This window comes from Lemur catta, chromosome 7 (genome assembly GCF_020740605.2).
Source record: "Lemur catta isolate mLemCat1 chromosome 7, mLemCat1.pri, whole genome shotgun sequence".
NCBI classification, from domain to species: domain Eukaryota; kingdom Metazoa; phylum Chordata; class Mammalia; order Primates; family Lemuridae; genus Lemur; species Lemur catta.
The window spans coordinates 100,744,130-100,771,366 of NC_059134.1; the positions used below are offsets into that span (position 1 = coordinate 100,744,130).

At 44.2% G+C, this 27,237-nt stretch overlaps 1 protein-coding gene across 2 annotated transcripts; it reads right to left on the reverse strand.

Moving 5' to 3' along the window:
- Positions 1-29: 29 nt before the first annotated feature.
- Positions 30-27,028, reverse strand: POLA2 (DNA polymerase alpha 2, accessory subunit). 2 transcript variants are annotated; one of them, XM_045556050.1, is made up of 18 exons: positions 26,563-27,028; positions 23,715-23,839; positions 23,148-23,239; positions 22,918-22,975; positions 17,460-17,566; positions 15,246-15,439; positions 14,544-14,632; positions 13,077-13,232; positions 12,498-12,560; positions 11,718-11,760; positions 8,310-8,434; positions 7,366-7,404; positions 6,566-6,639; positions 3,061-3,169; positions 2,678-2,784; positions 1,728-1,787; positions 1,349-1,475; positions 30-545 (listed from the first exon to the last, which is right to left on the reverse strand). In XM_045556050.1, the coding sequence occupies exons 1-18, from the start codon at positions 26,639-26,641 to the stop codon at positions 396-398; spliced, it is 1,797 nt and encodes a 598-aa protein (XP_045412006.1). In that variant the 5' UTR covers positions 26,642-27,028; the 3' UTR covers positions 30-395. The 2 variants fall into 2 exon arrangements, with proteins under 2 accessions (XP_045412006.1, XP_045412007.1); XM_045556051.1 differs by having other exon boundaries at positions 26,811-26,937.
- Between the last annotated feature and the right edge of the window lie 209 nt (positions 27,029-27,237).

The window sequence follows — 27,237 nt, forward strand, 5'->3', positions numbered from 1 at the left end:
TACCAGGAAAAAAGAAAGCGGAAGAAAGATTGGACTCAGAAGTTATACACTGATTTAATTTCTATGTCTCCAAAAGTTGTTTCTGTGTTTGATTCACGTAGAAAATCACAAAGCCTTTTGTCTTTTCTGAGTATGCAGTGTCCACAGCCAGCTCCCTTCCGGACACCACGTATGCATTCAGACGCAAGAGCTTCCTTCCAGAGAGAAGCGACTCACAGGCAGGGCCCTGCCACACAGGTCCTCACTACTGGGCCCTGTCCCCGCAGCCCGCTCCTCAGGGACTGGCTCCTTCTCTTCTCTAGCACCCAACAGTTTGGTCCTGTCAGAGGGCCCCGTCTCGGCTGTCTGCTGTCTGCAAGGGCCCCCAAAGTGGGGGACGGCGGAGGACAGAAGCCTCAGATCCTGACCACCTGGGCGGCAACACACGGACTGCGCCTCCTTGCCTCGCCCACCGTCGGCCCCCTGAGGGAGAGTCGGCTGAAGGTGCCGCCCACCTGCCCTTTGGTGAGGCGCCCGGGATTCACACAGACGCAGCCGAGGATGGCCTGGGGAAGGAGGGAGAGGATGGTGGGTTTGGAGAGGCCCTAACCTAACTGTGGACTGATGTGAAAAAGAAAGAATCACTGGATGGTTAGAACCCAAAGAGAGTTTCATAGACAAAGGCAGCCAAACACATTTCCAGTCAAATATGTTAACTTATTACTGGAAAATTTTGGATTCCTTCTGAGTCTCTCCAACAGAATAATGAGGTGACTTGGCAGAATGACAATCAGTTCCCAAACGTGGAGATAAACCTGATCTAGCTGTTTATCGTTTTCCCACGTGAAAAACCCCATACCTCTGGAGGCTGAACTGGCTCTGGTTCGGCAAGAGGGGGCTGGTCTAGGTGGACTCCCTGATAAGGCCCAATTCTAAGGTAGGCAGGGCCTTGGGGTGGCAGAGATCAGAATGACCTGAGAGTATCTTTGAAATACTCTCAGCTGAGCCCACTTGGAGGTCATGTTAGAATTTGGGGGAGGGGGCAGGCTACATATGTGAAACGTTCCCCAGGCCACCCTGATGTGCCCTGGTGAGAGCCATCATTTGAGGCCTTCCTGCTGGCCACCTGGGCTCCCGGTCTCTGGAGGAGGGGGAGGGGAGCAGGGCAACACTGTCTACTCAAGCATTTTACCAACAGATTGATTTTCTGGTCCCATCACCTCCCCCAAAGAAACGAGGCTCCCAGTGCTGGGTCGCAGATGCCACTATCCCATCAGCAGGTCTGTGAAGGGTGAGTGCCAAGTGGTCTAGAAGGGAAACTCAAATACTGGTTCTGGTGTTTCTGGAAAAAAGCAGAGTTCAAACCTACCTTCACAAAGTATTTCAGCTCCGATGGGATTATGAAGACATCTGGGGTGACAGGCAGCTGTGCGTGGACATAGAAAGTCTCATAGTCGATGGCCATGTCTTCCTGGGGCGGGTAGAGTGGGTAGAAGCTACAGAGATGGAGAGAAACAGTCAGCAGCAGCTGATTCGGGGTCCCCCTCCCAGACTGAGCCCTTCTATGTACTGGCTTCTGTGCTGCTTGCATTCACAGACAGACTTTTTCTTTTTTGTGTTTGAGGGGACAGAATGCAGGCTTGTCATCACAGGATGAAGCTCCCTGGCAGTGGCCTGGTGAAGGGTCTCACAACAAGCCTGTCCAAGTACTCTCTTCACAGTTGGTTCACTCCAGCAAGCGTGCTTACCTCCTCTGGGTCAGAATGTGTTTGAGTATTCGGCTGAATCTGTCTGAAGTTCCAGAAGAACTGGGGAAGGAAGGAAAGCAAGAACTAGAACGCAGAACCTTGTTTTACAGTCCCTAGTTCTCTTCAGGGAGGACTTAAGCATTTAATAAACTAGAGAGAAGCTAAATGACCAAGACACAGTGACAAGTGGACACCTTTGGGGAAGTTTAAAGACCCACCCACAGTAGTCCCATCTGTTCCCATGTGAGCAGGACACTGCGTTGAGAATGGAAATGCAGGAATCCCTTGTAATCAAGATCAAGGAAGGCCATTAACCAGCACCATATTGTGCAAGAGCACATAGAAGAATTTGCATCACCACGAGGCGAGCATGTAGCCGGGCTGACCCCGGATCTCAAACCTCAGCCAACGAACACACACCCATCTCGCTTAACGCATGCATTACTTCACACACTCCTTCTCGGCAAGGATGATGGGAGAACTGCTGAACCTAAACTTGACAGATTTGGCAGGGTCTCACTCTCCACAGAGCTACACACAGTTTTGGTAACAAAAAAACCCCTTCAGAGCAAATTCACAGTCCATCCTCCTCAAAGAGGACACCTACACTTGTTAAGGTCAAAACTTTGGGAGATGAAAAGGGAAGCAGAGAAGAAAATGTAGACGAATTTCTATGCCTATAAATTAAGTGCAAGGACAGAACAGATGTGGCTCTTTCCGGCCTTCAACAGTGTTTGAGACCCTGTTTAGACAAATGATGAGAAACAAATGCATGGGACACTCCCCTTGGGCAGAGAGAAACTCTAGTGGCCAGAGGATGTGGCCTAGGGTCCTGCTCTCAGGACTTGCCAGTCAAGACTGTCAAGCAGCCCTTGGTTTTCTCGGCCAAGGAAAGGACCTGGACCAGACAGCCAGCTGTTTTTGCTTGGGGCCTGCAAAACGCATCTTACCTACTGATCTCCTCCGCCCCAATGTGGAACAGCAGATCCGTGGATGTCAAGCCAAAGATCACTCCGTTTATGGAGAGGCTGCAGGGCTCGGACACAAACTGTACTCGCTAAAATGAGGACAGATTGAAAGAAACATTTGCTACACACCAAAGCTAGAAACTTCTTTCCCATGAAAGTGGGGGGTCTCTGAGGGTTGGGGAGGGATCCAAACCAATGTACAGCAAAACTTACAAACACATTTGCCTCTTAAAAAAAGGAGTTTAAGATTCAGGCCGTATGCATGCCTGAAAGGGTCTATCCACCCTCCACTTCAGGGACAGAGGTGGGTCACCGTGGCATGTTGGATTTTGGCTGCTTGCTGGTCAAGGAGGGGGTGCTGGTACCTTTTTGTCTTCTCGAGACAGATCGGAGTAGCTGAAAGGCGGCTGTGGGTACACCGGCTCGTGGTGCACATCTCTCAGTGATGGGACAAATACAAGGTGGGAGCCAGAGCTACTTTGTCAAAAACAAACAGAGAAGGGAGAAAAATGAGTGCAGTTGAGTTGGAACAGCTGGACAACAGACTGGATGTGTCAGCGCCGGATACATGGAAGAATCCCAGAAATGGACTCTGCTCTGAAGAGAGACGTTGTTTCCCATGGGACACTGGGGGTGAAAGACAATTTGTTCTAATTCACACATGTCCGTCTTGATAAGGCTCTGGTTGCCCAGGGCACACTTTCTCACTGCTCTGTGTGGCATTCCACCAGGGAGAGGATGGGAATTGTTGCTTGGCAGAAAAAGGAGAGAAGTGGATATCTAGAACATCTAGAAAGACAAGGATTTCACCAAAGAATCACAGCCTCAGGCTGGGCACTGTGGCTCACGCTTGTAATCCTAGCACTCTGGGAAGCTGAGGTGGGAGGATTGCTTAAGGTCAGGAGTTAGAGACCAGACTGAGCAAGAGTGAGACCCCCGTCTCTACGAAACATAGAAAAAATTAGTTGGGTGTGGTGGCATGTGCCTATGGTCCCAGCTACAAAGGAGGCTAAAGTAGGAGGATGGCTTGAGTCCAGGAGTTTGAGGTTGCTGTGAGATAGGCTGATGCCATCACGGCACTCTACCCTGGGAGAGAGAGCGAGACTCTGTCTCAAAAAAAAAAAAAGGAATCACAGCCTCAGAGTCTGAGTTGAAACCAAAGTTCTGACTCATTACACAACAGTCTCTCTGACATGTAACTTGGTAAAGCATGAAGCTGGGGATCTTTCCTAGGGAGAAACCAGGCATGCTAATCAGACCCTGAGACTGCCTTAGTATTTATAAGATCAAACTGAAACCTCTTGACTAACCAAACACGGGACCATAATCACTGGATACCCAAGACATAGACATTTCCAGACAGATGGGGAAAAACAGGATCAGCTTCTCTGAGCTGTCGCACCCTCCCCTCTCACACAGGGACACCAAGCCCTCAGTTTTTACTTCTGAGCAGACTGTCTTGTGAAAATGAAAGAAATATTTAACAGCAACAGTAAAAGCATAGATGACAGCAGATGTCTCCTTTGATGGAGGCAGAAGGAGAATCTTTGAGGTTACAACAAGTGAAGAAAAAAGCTGTAACTCTAAGGGCCAACTGTTTATTTTCCCCAGCTACACAAAAGAGGAAAGGAAAAAAGCCTTGATAGGTGAGTTAAACAGAAATGTGTTTCTACTATGACAGCGGTGTATACAGTTGTCACACACTGCTGGCTCCCTTGGCTGTCCTTGGCAGAGAGGCCTATTATAAACCAAATAGGCATAAAGTGTACTTTGGGGCATGTTTAAAATCTACCGATAGCTCTCATTTCCAGCTCCTTCTCTTGCTTACGATATGTGGCCCTCTTGGGCACAGGTACAGGTACTTTCACATGTGATAAAGGTGCTGGTGACAGTTGTCACCCTTATCACTTGCATGTTGTATCTGCTCAGAGTGTGAACTGAGACTTTTGCAATAGAAAATCAGAATCTTGAGATCGAAGGTATTCTGCATGTTAGTTATAACCTCTTTGACATTGAGAAATTCACTATAATTATGAGTCCACCATTTGGGTGCAAGGGGCTGGCAAACAGGCCCCAGGGTAACTGGAACAGGACAATCTGTGCTTCAGATCCTGAGGGCTCAAAATTTGTGATGGACTCAAAGGACTGAGGTGCAGCTGGCTGCTGTCATGGGATGAAATTGCTATTTCAGTGTAGGCTCTGGAAAAGCAACAGTTAAGAAAGAAACAGCCCTCCTGCTCATGGTTATAAACTGGCTATAGGGGGAGGGATCAGAAAAAATTCCAACTATGCTCAGCATTGCACAACTTCATACATCACGGTGGAAGGGGCCTCACAGCCGCACCCTCAAACAGGGCGAGAACTCCACGGCTCTGCTTGGCTCTTGGGCTGGGTGTGTGTGCTTCCTCATTGGTTTTAGATTTTACTGATAAATCAGCTTATGCCTTGCATTTATGACCTCTCAGGAATAAAAAGTAATTCCACCCGAAGACCATTTATATACTCCTTCTAGAAGGTGGGGCGGCTCCCCCTGCCCCATGGCACACTGGCGCAGATGAAAGTGCCTGGTGGCGCTGGGCACTCACCCCACTGTAACAAAGCCAGTTTGTTCTTTGTTTCTATCACTGCTGTCAATACCACATGGGGTAAGGAGCCAAAAACAGAACCCAACCTCAAATTAAAAGCACCCAGCCAGAGCTGGGGCACTGCAGCACAGTCCCTGCCTATCCCCAAGGGCTGACAAAGGAGACACAGCCCTGCTCCTGTTTTTTGGGGAGTTATCTCCTGAGAAGCGCTAAGCACTCTCCAGGTCTGATGAACTCCATTAGGGTCACAATAAATCTGGGGAAGAGGGAAGGTACTTGTGTCACCTTTGTTTCAAGGAAGGAGGGAAGAAGGGCCAAAACCTGCTGTGGGCTGTCACTGGCACAGCTCAAGTCCCTGACTCTGCCCCACCCTCTTCACCCCGCCCCATGCCTTGCTCTACTGCCCCATGCTGCCAGTACAAGAAGGTAGTATTACCACCAATCAACTCTGGGATCAGTTCTCACGGCCAAAAGGCAGAAGATGAGACATCTTGTTTTAAAAACCACCTTTGTTACAGACTTGTTTCTAAAAGCCTAGCCTCAGGAACATTTGTTTTTTTATGAACTCAGCTATAGGCAAGCAAATCCCTTGAGGAGATCTATCACCTACACCAATTTCTTTAAAACTCTGGCACTGGAAGAAAAAAGACAGGAATTGAGGATGTCAGTTTCCTGAATAACTTTCTACTTCTAGCTTTAGACTCTTCCTGGAACAGTGACTTTCCTCTCAAATTAGAACTGCACAGTTCTTTCATCACTGCTGTGACCTTCCCTAGTTCCTTCCGTTTGGTCTATGGCAGGGATTCAAGATCCTCACCCTCATCAAGTCTCTACCACCCCTGGCTCTAGCCACGGAACCTGGGGAAGCACTGACTCAGGGGAAGAGCTTGGGCTCACCCAGAACAATCACTGGCACAATGAGATGTTTGGGGCCTCACAGGATTTTGTTGTGTGAATCATCAAACACTTCTCAAAGTCATCCTGGGAAGATTCCCATGGCCTATTAGTTTATACAAAAGAGAGTGAGAAAAGAAAGTAAGTAAAGAGGGAAAGAAAGACCAAGGGAAGAGTGAGAGTCTATGTAACCTTTTCCTTTCAAGTATGTTTATCTTTGTGTTTTACAGAGATGCCTCTTAACTCTGCATCTGCACTTGAAGTTCAAGGGTTCTATCTGATCTCAGTAGTTCAAAAGGATGAAAAGGACAGTAACTACCATTACTTTTAAACAGTTTCAGTTTCTTAATGGAAAACTCTGGAAACTCTGCCCAGCATTTTGAATTCTGACCTTCTTGTCCCTTCAATAATCGTTCGTAGACATTGCTTGAAAACATCTTCAAATGAACTTGTCAGTAGACAGTTCTGCAAGAAAGGAAAGGAGACAGATTTAGAGGGCGGACGTCTGGTGTCTATTCACTTGCTCAACATGTTAGATGCCTGTGGGGCTAAGAGCTGAAGGAGATGAAAGATGAAAAAGGGGTGGTCTCTGTCTGCAAGGAGCTGAGTCTAGTCAGCTGAGGACAGGAGAGGACATGGGGAAGAATTAATCCTCTTGAATGGACTTTGAGAGAGACTAAAAGGAACAGTGCTTTGAAATCTTTTCTGTGGAAGGTAAAATATCCTGACAAAGGAAAGGAGGCCTCAGCCCTCAGCCGTGGAGAAGTCCTGGGAAGGGCTGCTTGTGTTTTATGCAAAGGACAGCAAGATATGAGCCACCAGCTTAGGGTAGAGGCCAGGAAAGGTGCGTTCACAGTGCAGCCTGGCGATACACAGACACCTGCACTTACGCTAGTGCTCTTTTGTACCTTACTTAGCGTCAAGCGTCACAAACAAAGGAACATCAGGACAGATGTATTTATATTTCCCTCTCCTGGCTTCCAGACAGCTTTGTATTCTGGTGAAATGAAGCCCTTGAATTCAAGATCTTTATTAAAAATGCCCTGCTACAACGTTTTTCTGATCAGCCACAGGGATTAATTTCAGTTTGTTACAGATGTGGGATGAGCTCCAAAAGATGAAAATAAAAATGAGGGCTCAACTGAATGCAAGTATCCAATATCCCTTCCCACTCCAACCTGAGTCACTCACCTCCACTTGTTCATGCTTAGCATCCAGGAAAGGACCAAACTGCAAATAAGCCCGAGGGGGAGAAACAAAGGCACCAGAAGAACAAGTCAGAATTACACGTGTCTGTGAATGATTTCAGATAACCTCTACTAGCAGTTCTCTGCCCAGGGTCCATCTGTCCCTCCCCGGCTACCTGTAGAGCCTGGGGACAGTTAGCAGATGGGCTAGGGGGTGCCTAGCCAATTTTGCAGGCAGAAGCAAGTGAGTCCTGGATGGAGGGAGGCTCTCAGGGCCCCATAACCAGTACTATTGCCCCCTCTAACACTGGGCTTATTTCTGACTTTTTATATCTAACAGGGGAAATTGACTACCACGCTAAGAGTAGTACTTTGAACTTTAAAAAGAGATTAGCTCAGAAGTTGGAATAATGCGACAGAGGTAATAACAGTATAAAAGCAATGAAGGGTGGCAAAAATGTTGGGCTTTTAAATTTACTGAGGGCCTGTAGATCATGCACACCTCTCCAAAAATGTAAGATTAAGAACCAGAAGAGAAGATATTTTTATTTTTATTGAGACAGAGTCTCACTCTGTCACATTGGACAGAGTGCAGTGGCATCATTGTAGCTCACTGTAACCTCAAACTCCTGGGCTCAAGTGATCCTCCTGCCTCAGCCTCCTGAGTAGCTGGGGCTACAGGTGTGCACTACCATATCCAGCTAATTTTTTTTCTATTTTTGGTAAAGACAGGGTCTCACTCTCTCAGATTGGTCTCAAACTCCTGATGTCAAGCAACCTCCCACCTCAGCCTCCCAGAGTGCTAGGATTATAGGCGTGAGCCATTGCGCCCAACCTAGAAGATATTTTTAAAAGGGGAAGAGATGGACATGCTTCTTAAAAATTTAGAACTGCATTAAAACCCTTTTCTAAGGACAACTCCCCAGTTTTCCCACTGGTGCCTCCTACCAGGATGCAGACATCCGGCCGGTCGTGGTTGATGATGGTGATCAGGTCAAGCAAGGGCTCATATGTGATGCTGTCAGACGTGGTGTATGGCCCACAGGCAGCCAGCACCACGCTTTGCTCAAAGTCTAAGACACAAAGGATTGTCTTGATTAGAATGGGACGGACATTAGAATGGTGGGGGGAGAAGGGCAATAAAGGGGAAATGCCACAGGATTCCATTTATTGAGTCTCCCTCCATGTACAACTCTGGGGATCCAAGATGGGAAGACCTCACCCCACCTTCCAAAAACACTCCACCAGGTGGTAGAGACAAGCAGGTAAGCACACACCTAGAACATGTGCTGGGCACTTCACTAACAGTACATGTGAGTGATACGAGGGCCATGGCAGTCAGGAAAGAATTCACCAAGGTAAGATTTGCTCACACTTTGGAGAATTTTCTGGGAGTGAGGGCAAGGCAGGGTACAGGAGAGCACTGAGCCCGGAGTGTGCTCAGTGTTAGAAGTATCTGGTGGTCCAGTGTGCCTGGAGAATGGCAGGTATTGAAGAGCCCAGAAAGACCAGCTGGGGTGAAAGGCCTGGAATGGGAGACTACTGGGGCACAAGTGCTGGGGCATTTGCGGTTTTCTGGCCGCCCATCACGCCTTGCCCTTTTCCTAATGACAGCTGCATTCCTTTTGGAGAACCAGCCCTCTCCTCCACAGGGCAGTCGAGGTGGGTAAGTTAGATGCTCTGTTTTCCTCTAGCCAAGGGGCAGGCACATGATCTAGATTAGGCCACTCACACTCTCCTTCTAGGGTCTGAAATCTCGAGGTGAACTACCCAAGGACAGAAAAAGGTTGGAGCTAACCTATTCCAGCCAAGGTGCCCCGAGGAGACAGGTGGGGAATTCCTGCTACCTGGATACCAGAGTTGCTGGCCCTTATCCTGGTTCCAAGCCTGGGTTTCTAACCATGTGTCCAATCTGTGAGCTACCTTGTTAGTCTGAGCCAGTTTCTGTAGCTTACAACAACAACAAAATCCAAAGATCCTGACTTCTTAACATGCAGTTGTATTATCACAAACTCAGTGGCTTAAAACAACACAAATTTATTATCTTACAGTTCTGGAGGTCAGAAGTCCTAAAATCAAGGTGTTAACAGAGCTGTGTTCCTTCTGGAGGCTCTAGGAGAGACTCCATTTCCTTGCCTTTTCTAGCTTCTGGAGGCTGCCTGCATTCCCTGGTTCATGGCCTCATTTTCCATCTTCAAAGCCAGCAGCCTAACACTTCTAATCTCCAACTCTGATCCTCCTGCTACCCCTCTTATAAGGTCCCTTGTAATTACACTGAGTCCACCTGGAAAATCTAAGATAACCTCCACATCTCAAGACCCTCAACCTAATCATACCTGCAACGTCCCTTTTCCCATATAAGGGAACACATTCACAGGTTCCAGGGATTAGGGGCTACTCTGAAGTCTACCACAGCAATAATACCATGAACTGAGACAAAGAATTCAAGGGGAGAGTAAGTGTCATGTGGAATTAGGGCTGGGGACAAACTTAAGTTTGGCTCCGAGGAACCTACAAGAGATGTAAACCCTAAAGTACATGGTGGGTGCCTAGAGGGCAAGATCCCCATCTTATTCTGTTATCTCCCTGAGTGCCTCTCTTATTTCCTTATTTAAAAAAAAAAAAAAGTTTGTTAACAACCTATTAAACTGCTTCCAAAGGCTTCCCTGGCACACAGCTGAGGCTCCTGGCACCTTGGTCAGGTCAATTTCTTTTCATTACCTGAAGTTGATCTAAAACCAGCATGCCACCCTTGCCCTCATAAACACATTTTCTGATAAAATGTGCAATGCCATAAATGCCTAAATTTCATTCCTGATTCTAGGTCATCTCCAAGAATGACCTTGCACACTGTTAACAGGGTGCACGGGATGTGATGAGGACGTGCTAGTGTTCGCCACTGACTGCTAATCCTTAATGGTGTTCCACTTTGCTTATAAAAGTACTTTGAAATATTTTGAAGCAAAGTTTGTCAAAATTTCTTCTTGGCTTTTTCCCATCTAGATTAGTTACTAAATAACATCAGGGTTTCTTTTTTTTTTTTTTTAAGATACCACATTTCTCATAGTTATTACACAGCAAAAGCTAACTAAAACAGATGCCCGTGAGTGTCACGGCTTAGGGCCAAGCCCATGGCCCCAGGAGGCAGAACCAAGCCTTGGAGCACTTCCTGGGCTGGGGGACAGGGGCAGGAGAGTCTCCATGGCTCCTAGGGGAACTCTGCCTGTTTAGAACAGAGACCCAAGGGGACCCTGAGAGAGGGAGTCTTTGGGGGACACCTGAGGTCTGCGTTGAGCTGGGCCTGACTGGCGGCAGAGGCAGGCTGGATGCCCGATGCTTGGGCAGGAACATTAAAGTTTCTTAAAAATTCTTTTTTTAATACCTTTTTATTTTATTTTATTTTTTTTTCTTTTCTTTTGAGACAGAGTCTCACTTTGTTGCCCAGGCTAGAATGAGTGCCGTGGCATCAGCCTAGCTCACAGCAACCTCAAACACCTGGGCTCAAGCGATCCTTCTGCCTCAGCCTCCCGAGTAGCTGGGACTACAGGCATGCGCCACCATGCCTGGCTAATTTTTTCTATATATATTTTTAGCTGTCCATATAATTTCTTTCTATTTTTAGTAGAGATGGGGTCTCGCTCTTGCTCAGGCTGGTCTCGAACTCCTGAGCTCCAACGATCTGCCCGCCTCGGCCTCCCAGAGTGCTAGGATTACAGGAGTGAGCCACTGTGCCCGGCCAATACCTTTTCATTTTTTAATAACTTTAGAATTGTAGAAAAGTTGCAAACATAGTACAGAGTTCCTGTGTATCTTTCACCCAGTGTCGCCTAATGTTAACATCTTGCATAACTACGGTCTATTTGTCGAAATTAAGGAATTAGCGCTGGCATGTTACTGTTAACTAAATTCCTGGCTTTATTCAGATGTCACTAGTTTTTCCACCAAAGTCCCTTTTCTCTTCCAGGATCCAATCCAGGATACCACACTACATTTGAAGAAATTCTTTTTCAAACTGTACACCTTTTTCCTTTTCAAATTAATATCCTTATTCTTTCTTTCTTTTTTTCCCCAGGCACAGAGCCAATGATCTTCTTTAAATACCTGTTAAACATTAGTCTTTAAATGATATGCTTGGTGTTAAGTAGAACCCAGGCCAGAACACTGCCAATGCTCACTGGATTAGACAGGTGTCTTGTAACAAAGGGCTTTTGAAGCCCCGACCCCCTAAATCGGCTATGCCTCTACTGCTTGATCACGCTACTCTTGATCAGCTTCTCAGGGTATGAGGAACTGCACTCCTGGACCCTGGTCCACCACCCTCATTGTAAGCAAAATAATTTTTGAACCAAAACTTACCTCCATCCTCTTCAGTGGGCTGATAAAATGGAAGTGGCACCCCCTTAAAAACAAGAGAAAGGCTCAACTAAGATTTTGCACCAGGCTTTGCCTTGGCACGGAAAGGAGTGGGCACTGAGTGGGGTGTGTGTGCAAGTGTGCAGTGGGAGGACGGTGGGGAGGGATGAGAGAGTGGGAAAGATGCACCTCTGTCTTTCTCCTTGGAGCTAAAAGCCCACAGAGCTGATGGGACCCGCCATTTTTCTATACTGCTCAGAGTGGCAAAGAAACCCAGGTAATGGGAGGTTACTGTTAAACTCTCATAAAACACCCAGCAACAAGTGGGAACAAAAAGGGTCCCTAAAATATCAGCATGCTTCTAGGCAAGGATGGGAGAGAAGAGTGTCTTGCTACTTTTCCTGACATTCTATGAAAATCTCTGGAAGATTATTGCCTAGAGGAGGGATAAGGAACTATGGCCTGCATCCTAAATCTGGCTGCAGCATTTTTGTAAGTTTTTCTGGAACACAGCAACACTCATTCACTTACAAGTTGCCTATGACTGCTTTTGTACCACAATGGCAGAGTTGAGTCATTGTGACAGCGACCATATGGCCTGCAAAGCCTAAAATACTTATAGTAACAGTTGTTAGAGCTAGTGCCAGATTCCCGCTCCATAGATAGAGAATTGACTAACAAATAAATGGGCTCTTAAAAAGGACCAGTTTCTAGGAGAGACGGTTTCTAGACATACTGCGCCTGGAGCAAATGAGGAGAGAACGTGGGGGAACCACTGTGTACCTCATAGAGTTTGGTGGCAACCAGTTTTCTACCAGTGGTGTTGATTCCTTCCATAACTACAACCTGAAAGACAAGAAACAGAACAGGATTGCTAAGTGGGGGAGATAAATGAGAGGCCCAGAATAAATTATTCTGAGGCAGTTAAAAGCATTGCCCAGCTACTCTCATTTTGTAATTGTAAACTTAGGGCATTTTTCTAGAAAACAAATTAAGGGGCCTTAGTAATAACAATGTGCTGTACATGAATGATCTAATTTTCACAACAATCCTGTGACGTAAGAACTATTTTTACCATTTTATGGATGAAGACACTGTGGTTGAAGGTTAATTACCTTGCCCACAGCCACACACCTTGTTGGGTGGAGCTGGGATTTGAACCTGGGCAGTCGGATCTCAGAGCCAAGGTCAGAGCACACAGGGGAAAATCGGAACCCCAACAACGGTGTCTGCTCCTGGGCCTGGCTCCAGCGAAACCTCATGGCATGAGAGAGCGGAAGTGAGGAGCAGCTGCCCACAGCACACACACACTACAGACTGAAGAGCCTATCCACATCCCAGAGGACATGCCTCCATTCTCACCTGTCCAGGAAACAGAGAATATTCTTTGAGCTCAGACAAATCCACTGGAATTTGAGCACCTGAGGAATGTTCCCGGTCTCCTTCAAGAATCACAGACTTACTGTTCAGCTTCCCATTGCTGTCACAGCCGATCTGGCCCAGCAGAGTGACAGGCTCCTACCAAAGAAGGTTGCAGTGTAAGAATGACAGTCTCTGGGGCCAGAGCTCAAAATCTAAAGTCAACAGGGTGAATAGCAAACAAACCCCAAACAACAAATACTTTTTTGGCAGGGCATCACTTTGACCCTGAGGCGACCACAACATCATCACTGACTCTCAGGGCGGGAAGAACTGAGAGTTCTCAAGGTGTCAGGTCCACCTGCCCACCTAGATCTTCTAGATGGCTGCCTAAGCATGAGCATCTCTAATGTAGGGGAACTTACCCCTGCTAAGGCAGCCCACTGCATCTTTGGATAGCTCTAACTTAATAATAGCTAAAATTTATTGAGCTTACTAAATATCAGGCACTGTTCTAAAAGCTTACGTGTATTAACTCATTTAATCCTTACAACAACTGTGAGGTGGATATTACTGTACCCACTTTACAGATGAGAACCATAAACAGAGAGGTCAGATAATTTAGTGAAGGTCACAGTGGGTGAAGCCTGGGTTTGAAGTCCAGAAATTTGGCTCCAGAGTCATATCCTTAACCACACACCATACTGTCTCTTAACAGGAAGTTCTTTATTAAAGTGAGCCAAAATCTCTCTCCCTATGGCTTCCTCTGTCCTGTTCCCACTCTTGGGAGCAAAGAGGGGAAGTCTAATCTTTTCCCACATGACTGTGCATCTCTGCCTCTGCTCCGCTACTTCCTCCCAAGTCCTCCAAAACTTCCTTCTATGACATGGTTTTGCATACCTTCCCCAACTGGTCATTCTTCTCTGGATGCAAACATATGACAAAGGTATCTTAAAGAATCTTCTAGAACATATCTTCTCTTAGATTAGAAAATGTTCTAGAGAAAAAGCACTGGTATATATGCCAGATTAAACCATGATGTAAAGATACTATAGCAGTTGATCTATAACAAAAGAGACCTAACCAGGGGAGATAAGAAGTCATTGTCCAGAAAACAAGATTTTGGAAACCCCACCCTCACTGTTGTCCTCACATCTGGATACCTGAATGCTTCTATTAGTGGGAAATCTCCAGGGGACTACCTGCCTCACCACCAAGGGGAACAAGGCCTTCAATTTTTGCTTATGTGCAAGACCCTAATCCAGGTAGGAAGAAAATAATTCTCTGGTCACAAAACCAGAGAGCATTTATAAGTCTTTCTTCAGAAGAACTCATTTTACCAAATTCAACCAAGACAGATGTTCAAGCTAGAACACAGAGAAGAAATTAAAAAGGAAGCAAGAAAGATGCCTCTTCACCATTGATTTTAAAATGTAATATTAATTAGCAAGAACTACTAGAACAACTTACTTGTGCTGGGACTAGAAGAGGAGTGAAAGCCTCAATCTTGTAATGTTCCTTGAGTTCATTGCCAAGTTCTTCTACCTTACAGGACAGAACTGCAATCCCAGAGATAAAAAAGAGTTGTGTTTAAAACATTTCACTTGTGAAGAAGAAAAAATACAGCACATTGTAAAATATTATAGTCATTTTACAGAAGCAGGAAGGGTGCCTGGGACATCTGGCCAATTTAAACTTTCTAAAGCCTTAGTCAAATTTCCAATATTTGGTTGCTGAATTTGGCTTTCCCTTTGGCCACAGGAGATCCCATAGCACAATGCCAGGGAGTCAGCATGAACCCTCACTCCCAAGTCTGCCCTTTATTCAGTTCCTCACTGAGGTTTCAGGGAGGTCAAGGCAAACCTGCAGAGGGCATCCAAGGAAGAAGCCATAAATGTCTGTAAGTTGAGTTCCTTTAAATCGTTCAAGTTTTCATTATTGGGAATGGTTATATGCTTTTTCTTTAGCAAAGTAACATGACTTGGGAAAATTACTGATAGTATCGCTAATGTCCCTCCACTACTAAGGCATTCACAAGGACATCTATCAACTTATATATTCAAAAGGAACCTTGGAACATGTTCTACCAGCCTAACTGATGCTTTATTACTTACTCTAAACTCTTTCAGGTGGTTTTATATCTACCAGAATTTCAAAGGGAAAAATAATCACCTTCTCGAATGTCTGGAAGCTTCTGAAACATGGTTTTGTAGATCCCAGTGAGTGGCTCTGGACACCCCAAGACTTTCAGGCTAATGTTTCCATCTCCTCCTCTCCCAAACCAAGACACTCCCTGTGCTGAGCCAAAGGAAGTAACCACTTCTCCTCGGTTATTTCTCGAGTTGTATTTCTGAGAGGGAGTAGCACTAATTGGAAGCAAAACAGATTAATATTACTGCGTTTATATCCGAAGGGAGAGAGGAATAAAATAGGGTTACCTTCTGGAAATGGTGATTAGAGAAAAGGCAAGTTGGCCTCACATTTTGTAAATCTAATCAGCTTAATGGGTTTGGACATACCCGGACCTTTAAAGAATTTCAGGAATGAGGGGCTGAGGAACACCAGGCTCAGAAATACCGAACATGTTTAGAGACAGAAACATATTTAAAAGGGTTGTCGTTCTCTTGGCATTAAAACTAAACAAAGCAAAACAAAACCCTGATTAAAAAGCAAATTTCAAATACAATTTTCTTCTTATGAATTTTTAGCATTTATTAGAACATCATCAGAGCCTGGATCTATGGATAAGCCAAAAGTTGCCGAGCACAATATAGTTCAAGGTAGAAACAACAATAAAATGAAGTTAAACAAAATTAATCAACTTTCCCCAGTGTCCATGGAGACAGAGATGTAATGAATTAAGTCTGCTGGTATGTAAACATTCCCATTTTCCAAGCCTCAACTAACAAGTTCTCGTATTTCCACTCCTTCACTGGTAAATTACACCTCCAAGAACACATGGATGTTGCATATCTGCTTAGGTGACAGTGAGGTCTTCTAATCCTTTGGTTGTGAACATAATGTACAGAGAGGTTTATTTGAAACAGGCTTTGTTTAACGCACTGAAACTGCAGGAACCAGTTTTATGTGGGACACCATCGCAACTGATGCCATTCCTCCTTTCCACAGAGAAACTACAGAGAATGAGCTCAATTAATTATCTGTATCTCCAGTGCTGCCTCTACCTGAATAATTTAGTAGTTACTTTCATAAATTACAAAAACAGTTTCTGTTGCCAGCTTTATTAGTGTGCATTAAAAAATGACTAGGTAGCACTTTGCAGACTTCTCCGAGCTCCTCCCTGAGAAGCTCTGTGGGACATCCTTTTCAGCAGGCCCTTTAATGCAGTGAGAGGCTCACATGAGGCCAGCTATGGGTTCAAAGGATTGCATGTTTAGAGATCAACTCCCATAATGGTGCTGGCACATCTATGAAAACCATCCCTATATGCCAGGTTGCAAAGAGGATACAATCAGTAGGAGACCACGTTAAATTCGCATTGTGCTTCAAAATCTAAAACCACTCATCTCGAATGACTGCAGAGCTTCTATCACCACCTTTCTAAAGTGACAGAGCTGAAAAATCTTAAGCTCTAGTCAGTCTAGAAGAAGTGACACAAAGTAGGGGCAGCAACTCCTGGTAGTCGCATATCCCTAAATGGTTAACAACATCACTGCTCCTGAGCCTCATCTTGATGTGGCAGCTCCTAAAAACCCTTCTTCTGCTCAGCAGAGCACTTACCTATGGAATTCTCTAGTATAAGACATGTCATTTGTAGATTTCAAAAAAAAAAAAAAAAAAAAAAATCACATATGATCTTTGTGGATTTATATGCAGTGGTGGCAGCAGGGATAAAATTCCAATTAAGTCAGTGTAGATTCAGTGACAAGAAAATTCTCAGAAACTAGTTGTAACCTGAGTGAGGAACAATAAACAGGTTACACAACACTATGAACAAAGATACGTATTTTTCTTTTTAAAAAATAAATACTTTAGGTTTAAAAAAAGAAAGAAAGAAACCCAACAAAACACAAACTAACAGAATCAGGTGAAAACTTATTTGCCTCTACTGGCAAGACTCGTAAGTCTCCTGGACTTCTGAATAGACAGGTTGTTTTCAACAGAAGATATCAGTTCCTGATCTAGGAAATGAGCCCTAGAAAAGTAGGTAGAAAGTGAGTTTCCTTAATTACTGTAAGAAACAGTAATTTTCCACAAAGGAAGAGAAACCAGGCAAGGCAGAGAGCAATAGGCTTTCTAGCCAATTCTCTGCAGATGCACACACCCACCTACAGTTAATAAATTGCTCTGTAGTTAGCCTCTGTCAAACAGCCAGAGAAAGAGGGAGGCCTGCTTTTTGGCACTTGAATTAATCATGATCCATACCTCGGGGAGAAACTTGATGGTGAGAAGAGCTGGTGGGGGCTACGAGTAGACACACTCCTTTTTGTTAGGGGGGTTTCTGGTGTAGTGATAGCTCGCTTTTGAGAGCCCTAGAAATAAAAATGGAAAACAAAATCCCAGTCACTCTAGACCCAAGTTGCTAATTAAGTGTACAGTTCTTTAGGAAGAAAAGGGTGCCCAAAGAAGGGCACAAAATAGGATCAGGTTGGTTCTCTTCTTATGGCCCTGTCCTCCAAACACAACCCATGAAGAAATCTTCAACAACTGTAACCAACATCCATCAGGACACTGTTCCCATTTTGAAGGCAATTATGAAAAAGTAAAAACATTTTCCAAAACGGATAACCAGGTGTGCAATCTGTCCTGTCAAATCCTTCACATGTTCACTTTCTGTCTCCATCTCTCTTTGCTTTTGAAGAGATAGGAGTTTTGCAATGCATATAATTTTGACCTACATGCACACATTTTCCTGAGAGGGGATGGGACCACATTACTACTTATTTTGGCAAAGTCTACCACACACTTTCAAAATTAAAGAAGGGAATGACTCCAGGAAGATACTGTGGTTGAGGTCACAGTAGGAAGTTAGCAAACACCTCACTGATGGTTTCTGGGTTTGGTTTTTTTTTTTTGGCTAATCAACAAGAATCCAAAGATAAGCCCAGAATAGAGGATGAAACCCACCGTCCAGAGGCCTATTGCTCTCTAAAGTCTAGAATAACTTACTGTAACACAGCAAAGAAAAAGTCCTTGCCCAGATGCCAACCAGGAAGCTAGCTGTGTGCAGAAGCTTTTCTTGCCCTAGGGCTCCTCCTGGCTGCCACTTTAAGTTATGCCATCAAACTGTCAACTGATGGCGAATATGGGACAGAATTTCAGGTAAAAGATTCAAAACCATCATTCAGCAGCTGCAATGAAAATTAGAGTTTTAAAAAAATACACTTATGCTATCACACTTATACCATTGAGAAATATTCCTTAATAGTATTTTAATGTTTTTATAATTTTAAAAATATACAAATTGTAGTTATCTCAGTTTAAATATAAACCTAAGTATTTTACATACTGATTGTTTTACTATATTATGAACATTTTCCCACATTGTTACAATCTTTTTCCTTTTTAGTAGCTGTGCCATTTGATTGAATTGATACAATAATTTACATAATTACTTCTCTATTGCTGGATTATGGGTTGTTCATAATCTTTGATGATTATAAATAATGCTGAAATGGACATCTTCATGTATACAGCTTTCTCTATAATTTAGATTATTTCCTCAGGAAACATTTTTTCCTAGGGAGAATTATTGGGTCAAAGGATAGAAAAGATTTTATGGTTTTAATATACTTTCTCAAACTATTTTCCCAAAAGATTCTTCTAATATACAGTGGGCTATAGTACTCTAGGGCCAATGTTGTGGAGCAGGGATATTTCAAGAGAATGATAGCCTGTCTGCCAGGAAATGACAATGTGATGGCACTTTGGTAAATAAGGCATAGTCTAGTGGTTCTAGTCCTCAGCCTTAGTGGTACAACTTAATTGTGTTAACATACTAACTCCAGTTATGGTTCTCAGGGATGTGATCCTTTTAACCAAGCTCATGAGGTTCATTATTAACTGCCAGTTTAAACATTTTAAATGAGAAATATAGTCACCAAGAGCATGATATTCTCATATCCTAGGATGAAACACATTCTCACATCACACAGAAAGTCAAATTATAACCAAGGATGCCAGTTTATTAATTTGCTAGAAATATAATTGCCAAGGGTATGGGAACTTCAAATCCTTAGGCTAAACACATTCTCTCTTTGTTAGACAGGACACATGGAAGCCAAATTATAAGCAGAAGATTGGGCCGGGCGCGGTGGCTCATGCCTGTAATCCTAGCACTCTGGGAGGCCGAGGAGGGAGGATCATTTGAGCTCAGGAGTTTGAGACCAGTCTGAGCAAGAGCGAGACCCCGTCTCTACTAAAAATAGAAAGAAATTATATGGACAGCTAAATATATATATATATATAATTAGCCGGGCATGGTGGTGCATGCCTGTAGTCCCAGCTACTTGCAGGATCATTTGAGCCCAGGAGTTTGAGGTTGCTGTGAGCTAGGCTGACGCCATGGCACTCTAGCCTGGCAACAGAGCAAGACTCTGTCTCAAAAAAAAAAAAAAAAAGCAGAAGATCTACAGTAAACACAGAGGCAAAAGAACAGCTGTCAGTAGCACATGTGAAATACTTAATTGTGATAAGCTAAAACCACTGACATACTCACCTTTATAGCAGAGATATACCTGTCCCCAAGACCTGACAAGGATCAGGCAACATCACCCTAGCACTTTCTGTATGGGAAAGGCCAACGTTCATACTTTGACTCTTTTATCATGCTGCCATTGATGCATGGCCTAACAATGATGGAATAATTTCCATGTGATGGGTACTGTTCTAAGCATTTTACATATTTCCAGCCCAGACACATAGCATCTCCTTTAAGCTTCAGACACATATTTCAAATTGTTTGTTCAACATTTAAATCCAACTCATTTAATGTGGATTCCATAGTCGTAACTTTGATTCATAATTTAGTCTCCTAAGTACTTCCATAGCAGCAATGGGTATCCTAAATATTATATTTCAGTCATTGGAAGGGCATCTATATCAATAGTAAATTTGCATCTGGCTTTAGCATCAGTCTACTGAGAACTGGGTTACCATGAGTGAATCTCCTAGAATATGATCAACTTTAGATACACAGACAAATCAGATAAATTCCGTATCTGTGAAGCTGTCACCAGATGAAAATTGTGGTGGCCCCACTGATACTGCAATTCTGTGAGATCCCACCTAGATAGCCAACCAACCTCCCTTATTAAGAGGTCTGTCTTTCAACAACTATTAATATGTCAGGCACTGGGAAAACAGCGAATAAAGCAGTCTCCATCCTCAAGGAGCTCTCGTTCTAATGAAGGGGAGATAGACTAAAACAAAGAAGTAAATATATAACAGGTCTGGTGGCAATAAATTCTATGGAGAAAAATAAAGCAAGAATATAAAATAGGCCGGGCGCGGTGGCTCACGCCTGTAATCCTAGCCCTCTGGGAGGCTGAGGCGGGTGGATCGCTCAAGGTCAGGAGTTCGAGACCAGCCTGAGCGAGACCCCGTCTCTACTAAAAATAGAAATAAAAATTATCTGGTTAACTAAAAATATATATAGAAAAAATTAGCTGGGCATGGTGGCGCATGCCTGTAGTCCCAGCTACTTGGGAGGCTGAGGCAGTAGGATCGCTTAAGCCCAGGAGTTTGAGGTTGCTGTGAGCTAGGCTGACGCCACGGCACTCACTCTAGCCTGGGCAACAAAGTGAGACTCTGTCTCAAAAAAAAAAAAAAAAGAATATAAAATAAAGGAGGGGAAGTGGGAGTTTATTATTTTAGACAGGCATTGTCTCTGACAAGGAGACATATGAAGTGGACGCGTGCTTGGCACAGCAGAAGCAGAGAGTGAGAAGGAGCATGAAAGGAAGATGGAAAGCCAGTGGGGAGAGCTGTGGGCAAGAAAACATGATCTGACTTTCATTTGAAAGGAGCACTTTGGCTACTGTGTAGAGAGTTGGTTAGAGGTGAAAAGGCAGAAAGAGGCAAAGGGACCAGTTAGGAGGCTGTCGCAATCATTCAGAATGAGACAGTGATGCTGTGGACCTCATGGTGGCGGTGGAGGGGTGAGAGACAGCCAGATCCTGAAAAGAGGACTGACGGGACTGGCAGCTGAGTTGGATGCGGGGTGTGTTAGAAAAAGAGGACTTCAAGGAGGTCTCCAAGGTTCCTGGCCTGAACAAATGGAAGAATAGAAGTGCCCTTCACTGGGATGTGAACTCTGAGAAGAACACTTTAGGGGGAAAATTAAGAGTGGAGTTACAGTCTCTCCAATCTTGACAAACTCTAAGAAAAATTCCTGGCCAAATGCGGTGGCTACACTCCGGTAATCCTGGCACTTTGGGAGGCCAAGGTGGGAGGATCGCTTGAGGCCAGAAGTTTAAAACCAGCCTGAGCAACATAGCAAGACCCCATCTCTAGGAAAAATAGAAAAATTAGCTGGGTGCGGTGGTGTGTGCCTGCAGTCTCAGCTACTTGGGAGGCTGAGGCAAGAGGATCACTTGTACCCAGATATTTGAGGTTGCAGTGAGCTATGATGATGCCGTTGTACTCTAGACTAGGCAACAGAGTGAGACACTGTCTCAAAAATACATATACTAAAAAAAAACTTTCCTTATTTCCTTTAATATGATATGCACCTGGTTTTGTGTTGATAACTTCATAGGGCACATTTTGGGCTTTCTGGCTCTCTACAGACATACCTAAACTACTTATCTTCTTTCTTATGATGTAATTTACTTTGAAAAGTTAAGGCTTACTCTGTGCCTATGGATTTCCACAATTTTATTTAGTATAAGGAGTAATTACTATTACTGAATACGCTGCTGGTACTTTACCTATTCATTTCCTCATCAAGCCCTCCAAGATGGTGGCTCTTATCCCTGGCTGTCAGCTTCTTGTGGGCAGAGCCCATCCAGGCCTGTTGCATTCACCACTGTTTACCCCGTGTCTAGTGCAGTGCTTGGCACACAGTAGTTGCTGGATAACTGAATGAATGAATCTTGATTTTATGGATAAGGAAACTGCAGCTTACAGAGATAAAACAACTCACCAAGGCTGCCTTAGGTCTTGTAACTCAGACTTTAAAGGCAATGCTTTTCTTTTTTTTTTTTTTTTTGAGACAGAGTCTTACTTTGTTGCCCGGGCTAGAGTGAGTGCCGTGGCGTCAGCCTAGCTCACAGCAACCTCAAACTCCTGGGCTTCAGCGATCCTACTGCCTCAGCCTCCCGAGTAGCTGGGACTACAGGCATGCGCCACCATGCCCGGCTAATTTTTTCTATATATATTTTTAGTTGTCCAGATAATTTTTATTTCTATTTTTAGTAGAGATGGGGTCTCGCTCAGGCTGGTCTCAAACTCCTGACCTCCAGCGATCCATTCGCCTCGGCCTCCCAGAGGGCTAGGATTACAGGCGTGAGCCACTGCGCCCGGCCTGGCAATGCTTTTCTAATGCTCTACTTGACCTCTTGAGCTGGGGTCCAATACCACAAAACTGGATTATTCAATTAACAGTACAAAACTATACAACTATTTAAAAAGGGCAATTATGGAGAAATTATATTCATAAGAATATTTATGGCTAACTGAAAAAAGCAAGATAACTATATGTTCACAAGGATTGCCATCATGTAAAACATTTAGACATATAATCAGAAAAATGCATAAATGGAAATATAGTAGGAACTGTACAAAAGTAGTTGATTTGTTTTTCCTCAGATCTTCAAATGTTGTAATAATGTTTTAAAAAATGTTATGTGTAGAACACAATTTCCAAACACTGTATATTTACCTTAGAGGGTGTGGTATAAGAGTTCAAGAGTGTTTCTTCCTCTTCCTCCACTTCAATTCTAAAAACATTGGTTAAGAAAAACAATAATAAACTTTCACCTAAGGTAATGGCTGATTAAATAAGAAATCTGAATATTAGGCAATTTTGATTATTATTTTTAAATTATACATGCAACTGTAGACAAGACAATATGTGGCTTTGTGCACAGACCTTCAAGCAGAAAAGGATACAGTTCTTGTATAGAAATAATGTCTCTAGCTCCTGCGTGTCCACTGTCCTTGGAGGCACTATGCCGGACTTTGGATAATCTTTTGCTCAGAAACTGAGGAAGAAAAGATAGTAAATATATTATTCCATAGCCAAGTAATAGGGGAGGCATTTTCTATAGCCTTGAGCCAATAATAGGTGTTCAAAATATAGTCAAAGATATAAAATTCCTCAAAGTAAGAATTAAGAAAATGCATACAGACTAAAAATAAAGATTTATGCTGTGACTGTCTACAACTCATAACAATTCTAATAAGATCAATTATTTAGTGAAGACCTACGACTTGGTGGGCACAGTTTTAGGTGCTTTACATCCATTCTCATTTAATTCTTATAATAATCATAAAAAATACAGATTATTAGAACCAATGACAGAAGAGGAAACTAAGGCTCAGGGACATTGAAAGCTCACATAGGGCCTGGAGTCCAGATGTGATTCCAACGCCCATACTCTTCTCAATATATTACAGTGCCTCCCCTATAGAGCAGAAGCGAACCACATCATTACTTTGCTTACATTTTGTTCTTACCTCATGCTCAAAAGAGTTCAGGATCTCTGAGGTAAGGTCAACTTTATGGGTGCTGGTGCAGAAGGCTATGAGCTCGCCTACCAATCCCTCCTCATTCTGCCCATACTGAATACAAAGCTCTACCACTGTAGGAAGGAAAATTGGACAAGTAAGAATTTAGTTCACTTCTGGCAGCTTTCACCTTAAAAACAGAAAATCATCTTCTACTTATTCAATCAATATTTATTCAGCATCTACTAGTATCAGGTACTGTTCTAGGCAGAGAATATAGCAGTAAACAAAACAGAGAAGAATCCTTGTCTTCCCAAAACTTACTACTGGGGGGAGACAGAAGGGGACAAGGGCAGAATCAGGGAGACCAATTAAGAGAATCATGGCAGCTCAGGCTTGGTGGCTCATGCCTATAATCCTAGCTCTTTGGGAAGCTGAGGCAGGAGAACTGCTTAAGGCCAGGAGTTGGAGACCAGCCTGAGCAATATAGTGAGGCCCCTATATCTACAAAAAAATAGAAAAATTAGCTGGGCATAGTGGTGTGTGCCTGTAGTCCCAGATACCAGGGAGGCTGAGCCAGGAGGATTGCTTGAGCCCAGGAGTTTGAGGTTGCAGTGAGCTATGATGATGCCACTGCATTCCAGCCTGGGCAACAGAGTGAGACTCTGTCTCAGGAAAAAACAAACAAACAAAAACAATCATAGTAAAGTCCAGGTGAGAGATGATGGTGGCTTGGCTCACAGTGGTGGCAGTGGAAGTGACAAGAAGTGGTTGGATTCTGGATAGGATATATACTGAAGGTAAAGCCAGTGAGATTTGCTGATTGGATGTGAGGTGTCAGAAAAACAAAGGAGTCAAGGATGGTGCTGATGTTTTTAGCCTGTGAAACATGAAGGATGGAGTTACTATTAACTGAGATGGAGAAGAAAGCAGGAGGAACTTTGAGAAGGGGAGGAGATACCAGGAGCTTAGTTTTAGACATATAGAGTTTGCAATGACAATTAGACATCCAACTGGAGGTGTCAAGTAGGCAGCTGGACAGATCAGTCTGCAGTTCAGGCAAGAGGTCTGGGCTGACATATTAACTTGGAAACCATCAGTAAATACACGGGATGTAAATCTATGAGACCAGGTAAAATCACCAAGGGAGTGAGTGTATCTAGAAAAGAGAAGAGTCCTGACTTGAGCCTTGGAGTGCCTTAGGGCATTTGAAGATGAATGTGCAAAGCCTGACACCTGGTGACAAATAAGGTTGAAGAAAAACTAGGAACAGGAAGGTGAAGTGGTGGGGACACAAGAGCTTACTGAAATGGATTTAAGGAGGAAACATTTGAAGACAGCAAGTCTTTTGAAGTCTGCTATAATTGAGGAGGGAACTAGAGTGGGAAGTGGGGTCAAGAGAATATTTTAAAGGCAGGAGTTGGAACCACATTTCTATGCCGGTAGGAAAAAAATTTTGTAGAGAGTAAAATAGAAAATATGTAAGAGGGGAGAATTACTGGAGTGATGTCCTTAAAGTAGGTAAGAAGGAATGGGATGTAGGACTCAAGTGTAGGGTTTGGATTTTGCTAGAATACAGAGAGTTTATTCATTGCAATAGGAAAGAAGGCTAGGTATACGCCACAGACATGGGTAGGTGAGAAGTAAAGGTGGTAGCTGATGGAAGTTTTCTAATGTTTCTATTTTCTCAGTGAACAGAAAGTAAGTTCATCAGCTGAGAGTGATGATGGGACAGAAGGATGTTAATAGTGGAAGGATGTTAAAGTGGAAAATAGTCATCTGGAAGACTCAAGAGTGAACAGACCTGGGAAATACGGTATGACTGTCAGGCAACATTAAGTTAGTGATTATCCAAAGTCCAGAATTCCAAAGCCATTGCCAAGGTATTCCTATGTGAGATGCAAGCAACAGGCATCTTGGACTGAAGCCTTTACAAATTTGGCTCACATAACTAATTTCTCTTGTTACGATCAGGTTTTTCACTTAAGTCCCCTTTTAAGAAGAGAATGTACTGGACATAAAGACTTGAGAGTATTCTGGTCTCTGTGAAAGGAATTTCTCATCATAAAATAACATGTTTGCATTCTGGTTTTAAAGATAAAATAAGAAGCTCAAAGTGTTGTCAAGTGGTTAAGGTAGGTGCACATTCATCAGGATTCTAAAACTGAAAACTTCCACATCTCCCGGGAGTCTGTCTGTTTCAAATAACTCCGTATGCTGCCCTAGAGCTTGACCAATATGATGCACCCAGATGATGGAGCACTGAGGCAGGGGATCTGGGTTCACAGACAGCTCAAGCAATTAACTCTCCTTGTCTGTTTCTCCATCTGTAAACAGAGAGAGCCGACAAGCTCCCTAAAGTTCCTTCCAAAGCTAAAATTCAATTTTAGGAACCCACCTCAAGGGATTCACATTTACACAGACCAACAGCTTTGATGAGAGAACTAATGGATTAGCTGGAAAGGGAGGAGCCGAGAATAAAAAGCTACACTTCAAAAACCCCACATATCTTGTTTTATTACCAGATGTTAAACAATTGCCAAACTCAGAGATGCCACCGGGGCCTAGTTTCAACCGAGCATGTCCCATTCCACCTTTTGGAAACTTCGCATTGATTTAAAATCATGCTTCCTATTCTTATTTTCGATTTGTGATACAAGTAGTACCTCGCCAGGATTTCAAAGTCCTCATATCCCAAATCTCAAAACTCAGTTTAATTCTTCATCTCACAGCCACCGAAAACTCCAATCGAGGGGAGGTGAAACTTGGAGGCGCCCCCCTTCCGGTTCTAGGAGCCTGGAAACACGGGCAAGAGAGTGGACCAAGGCTGGGCCCCGGGAAGAGGCGAGGCACTCACATTTCTCAATCAAAGCCTCCTCGCAGTCTAGGCCGAAGATCTGCAGCTCCTCCGCCAGCTTCTGGGCGGACGCGGACATGGTCGCCTAGGAGGGAGGCCGCGGAGCCCACCCAGCTCCAACCTGCGCCCAAGAGACTCACAAGGTCCTTCTTATTCTTTCACCCTTCGCGGACCGAGACGGGAGGTGAACAAATGGCCCAACACCTCCGGCCGTCAGAAGGCCCCAGCCGCGAGTAACAGAGAAATACCTTTTAAAAAAATGTGGGGGTAGCCCCCCAAATACCCCGAAGGGAGGAAGCAGAAATCTCGAGAGGTCACTCTCCTCGGAAGAACCTCCAGCTCCCCAAAAGCTACCAGTGAGCTTCTCAATGACCACAGCAGAAGTCAGCAGCCGACAAAAACCCGCCAAACGGTTTGTGCAGCGCACGCATGCGCGACACTCGGGTTCAACCCCCACCCAACCTCGTCCCCTCGCTCCCCAAGGCTTATCCCAGACCTTGCACGCGCACGCGCGTCTGAAGGCGCATGCGCACAAACGCAAACACGCCTACTTGCGCGCACGCGCCTGGCGGTCCGTCCGCACTATGGCGGCCGCGCAGTTCTTTCTCGCCGGGCAAGAAAGCCAGGAGTGAAGGGTGGATTCATTCGCTCACCGGCACTGAAACTGAGCTTCTT